Raw genomic sequence first — 4,730 nt, forward strand, 5'->3', positions numbered from 1 at the left:
AATAAGAGACAAAGTGTCTCAATTCATTCTGAAATCACTTCGGACCCGAACCGACCAACCCGATAAGTCATAATACAACTGTAGAATACAGAAGAAGCATAAAATAGGGAAACGGGGCTACAACTCTCAAAACGACCGGCCGGGTCATTACATGATGATTGGAAGGAAATATTTGAAACATATAGAGCAACTTGAGAGTTTGCAGAAGAGCCGATATTTCTCACCATACATGAAGACACAGAAGGCAGAAGCTTAGAGTCATTCCAACATAGGCAACTAGTACGAGGAATAAGTAAAAAACTTCTGAATCAACTTGAAGATCACAGCAGCCTTACACCTATCACTCTCCTAGTTACTTAGAAATGTTACTACTGACATCCATAACCAACAGTTTGCATCTGTCTCCAAAGAAGCACTACTAGAAGTTGCGATTATGTTAGTTCAATCTAATGAAAATTTGGAAAAACAAAACCATTTGTTCAAGGTCAAAGAACCCATAGGAATATACCATGGTACAGTCCATTCTCAAAAGCTTTATAGTATGAACAAACTGACAGAGACATATCAGAAGGATTAAGCAGCTACCAGGCACTAAGATGAAGCAAAGCACAAGGATATATAAATACTCTGCATAACAGCACATGTAGCAAGGATGAAGATTTAATGCATGCTTTTTCTTTTCTTTATTAGAGGAAAGATTCCTTGTCTGAGAGAAGCCCCATTTCACATACTGTTCCTCCTCACACGAAAGAGCAACAGTAATCTCTGGAACCCAAACAAAAAGACATTTATGATCTCATCTTTTACGGAATCAATTTTTTTTTACTAGCAGAAGAATATGTAGAGCTCACGAAACATAGGAGATTACTAAACATGGCTATAGTGCACTTAAATAGTTAAAGTAATATGTTCTTGGCGAACCACTCAAGGGGATTAGGAAAGGAATTTTGACAAAAGTTTAGAAGATTTACCAATAGCATAACCAAAAAGATTAATCAATGTCAATTTTGTATCCGCAAAAAGTAGGGCAGATAGCAGCACAACGACCCAATCTTTGACAACTCCAGCAACACGAATGGTCAGGGCACTTGTATGTTGAATCACCAGAAAAACAGACAGATTCAGGGCAAAGGTACATAGAGAATTTAGGGTTAGAATAAGAGGATGGAAGCTCCATGTCCTCTGTTCGTCCATCTTTGGTTTCTCCAAAAAGATCCATGGAATTAACAAACAAAGAGCGCTGCATTTTTGTCAAGAAGGTTCAATCAAAATGAGTATTAATCGCGCCGAAACAGAAAAAGATAATGTCGATACATCAAGCTTTTACACATAAAACTGCATGCCTGCATGGGCTGACATAGTACATCACAGATATGGGGTTGAGCTTCAGGCCCTTCCGTTTCACCAGAATCTCCATAAATATAAGCCTCAAAGCTTCTCCAACGACACCTCCCATTTGATAGACAACACCTACCCAGTTAATATTTATTTCCCCATAAGAAGCTACAAGTACACCAAAACTGATTACTGACATTATGAGAAGCATTCTGCAGCTCATCACTTCGAGTCCAGCTGCAACCCCCAGAATGAAAACTGCTACAGGCACTGCAAAACAAACCAAAAGAGAGGATGATGCCCTTGGCACAAATGAACAAAGGAAAACAGAGTACGGGAACAGGTGGTCAACTAGCCCAGCCTCTAAAGCTATCCACCAAGCATGAAGAATCCCATGAGAGCTATTCCTATGAGCTTATTTCTATTGTAAAGCTGTATTTTGCCTATAACATCTATGGTGGACGGCACATAAAACACCTGGAAAGCAGTATACTTACTGATTGCTTTCAGCATCTGAGCAAATGAAACTGAAATATAGAGATAAGCAGTGTTCCCAAGCCAAAGTGTCATAGCGAACATTGCACCAATTGGTATGACTGAACTCATGTATCTGCAAATTAAAACCACAACAGCGTTATTGAATGATTTATAGTATAATTGAAAAACAAATCTGACAAAAGAGGACCACAGAAAAAGAATAAGAAAACAATATGATTGTTTAATATGGATGAATTAGAATGCCGGGTAAAAAGCTAAGCCCAGAACAAGAGATTCTTCAATTTTTAGGTTAATTTCACACAAATAGCAAGTAAGAAAGTTCAATGTTAAACTTTAGTTTCTCTTGTTAATTGGTAAAAACCATTGGTAACTACATCAGCATAACTCTGTTTGCTACTAATTTGGTTTAATTCATTTTTGTCACATTTATAATATCAGAATTTAGATACGCATCAACTATGTAATACGTAATCATCTAATGGAAAACATGTGGAGGCTACAAACTGCTTTTCATTTTTCTAAAGAATTGATGAAAAAGAATAGTTTCTTTTTGAGAAGAAAACAAGGTGGTTTATTGTGTGATTTTCTTATGTTATAAGTACATGGTCTAATCTTTCAAACAAAGTGAAAATCGGTGTCACATCCAAAAAGCATAGCTGGACCTGTAATATGGGAACAAAGGACTAAATGAGCTAAACTAGAAAAGTCGGCAAAAGAAAGAAAGGCCTTGGATAGAAGCCAACCATCCGTAAGACAAATATTTGACATGAAATTCTTTCACTGAATACTCACATATCTAGAGTCATCCCTTCCTCAACTTTCATTATCTGCATGAAATTATCTAAATTAGCACTATAGGTTGGCATACAAGAAATCATTACAACACTAAAGGTGAATACTCCGTACCTTCAGAACCTTGGTAAGCACAAAACACAAAATTGAGGAGAAGACCATGTGAAGTAGAGTCAATCCAAGAGGATAAGGAAAGTTTATATCTTTTGAAGACAAAACCCACTGCAACACACATCATTATATTGCAGGTCAGATAAAGGAGCTACAACAAGTCATACATGCGAACTAGTCTTCAATGCAGCAATTTAATTGACTTATAAGGGAGCTCGATAAGATGCATCTTTTATCTAGTGAAGACATAGCAATGAACAGAACCGCATAAAAATTATCCTAGAAGATGAGAATCTTTTCACTTCAGTAACTTCTTCAAACTGGTAAAAAGGACTTTTGACTGATTGAAACTAGTTCTCCTACTACTTGTTGTTCTTTTCACTTTGTTTTCCTACTATCTTGTTGTTGTTAATGTTTGGTGCTACTGCTTTTCTTTTCGTCTCTCTTGAGCCGAGGGTCCGATCAACAACCTCTCTACTTTCAAGGTAGGGTAAGGTTTGCGTACACATTACCTTCCCAGACACCACTTGTGGGATTACACTGGGTTTGTTGTTGTTGTTATTGTTGTTACTGATTGAAACTAGAATGCTGCCTTAAGTTGAGGGTTAAAGGAGAAAAATGTTTTAATACCATTGAACCAAATAAATCAATGAATTTTAAGATACTGGTATACTACTACTTCCGTCCAAGGAAAGGAAATAGAAGTTCAATATCATTGAACTCCAAATTTATTGTTATCAAATGTCTATAAATGACTTTATTCCCTTAATTATTTGATCTTTTAGCTTATCCTCTGTATCAACTCATGAACACAGAAATAAAGATAGAGTTAAGGATAGGCCTAAGCGTATTTGGATTTTGACGCTATGAACATTCACACTTCACTACCCTTAGGGCGTAATTTCACACCCTGCAGCAACGTCAAACTTCTATACATGTAATATCACTCATAGTGAGAACCATGTTTCTCTCACCATTAAAGGCGGATCCAAAATTTTAAGTCATGAAGTACCACTACACCAATACTCTCTTGGAACTATGGGTGCGAAATTAGTATAAATACATGTTTTTTTTTTTGAATATTTTGAACTATATATAGAGAGGTCCGAATTGAAGGCAGTGGTTAAAGTCGCCCGTAGATCCAAGGCACAAAGCATTACCCCAGTATCAAATAATAGCCACAAGACAAATGCAATACAAATAAGCACAAATTTATTTACGTGCTTAATTAACAACGTAGAGAGAAAGGGAAAAGAAGGAACCTTGTTGAAGAAGATCTGGCCACTAGAGAGTGCAATATAGAGGAGAAGATATGAATATGTTACCATATCTTCGCTCACCCGTTTTCTCTGCGGATCCGCCATTCCTGCACCCCTCACACTCGGCTTGAATTCACAGTGGGACTTTGATATTTGAAAAGAAGTTAAGTGTGAAATGGTGGAGTGGAATGGTTAAAAAGTGTGACGAGAATGAAAATACGGAAAGAGTGCTCAGTGTTCCGACTTTTAGCGCGCCTGACTTGGTGGATTGGTTGCTTCTTTTCCCAGTACTTGTGTGCCGACTGCCCCATTCTCGTTTACTTTCCTTCGATTGCATTTTTCCATTTCCCGATGGATTAAAAACATAATACTATAAGGATTCCCTTTCTTCTTTTTTTACTTTTTAAGGAGTCCTTTTGTTTGACGGAAAATGATTGGCGAAATACATAGTTACCCATCCAACTTACACTCAAATCCGTGTTACACACCTATTGACCACGGGTATAATTTTACACACCAAACCTTTCAAATGTGTGTCAATTACACACTACTTTTGACCTGGGACATGTGAAACACGACCAATGCGGTGCGTGAAAAGTTATTTTCTGCCTCACCTGACAAATTACAACGGCTAATTACTGGAATTGGGCCCATTTTCTTAACCCTAACGCCTAATTCTTTATCTCCTTCTTATTAAAAGCAACCATTTTCATCTTCTTCATATTAAAAGGAACC

General features: G+C 37.2%; 1 protein-coding gene across 1 annotated transcript; it reads right to left on the minus strand.

The window, feature by feature from the left end:
- Positions 1–792: 792 nt before the first annotated feature.
- LOC109221338 (probable sugar phosphate/phosphate translocator At3g14410) lies at positions 793–4,353 on the minus strand. Its single transcript, XM_019385814.1, has 6 exons — positions 3,999–4,353; positions 2,740–2,847; positions 2,626–2,660; positions 1,833–1,945; positions 1,344–1,605; positions 793–1,240 (listed from the first exon to the last, which is right to left on the minus strand). The coding sequence occupies exons 1-6, from the start codon at positions 4,098–4,100 to the stop codon at positions 934–936; spliced, it is 927 nt and encodes a 308-aa protein (XP_019241359.1). The 5' UTR covers positions 4,101–4,353; the 3' UTR covers positions 793–933.
- Positions 4,354–4,730: the final 377 nt, after the last annotated feature.

This window comes from Nicotiana attenuata, unplaced genomic scaffold (genome assembly GCF_001879085.1).
Source record: "Nicotiana attenuata strain UT unplaced genomic scaffold, NIATTr2, whole genome shotgun sequence".
Classification (NCBI taxonomy): Eukaryota; Viridiplantae; Streptophyta; class Magnoliopsida; order Solanales; family Solanaceae; genus Nicotiana; species Nicotiana attenuata.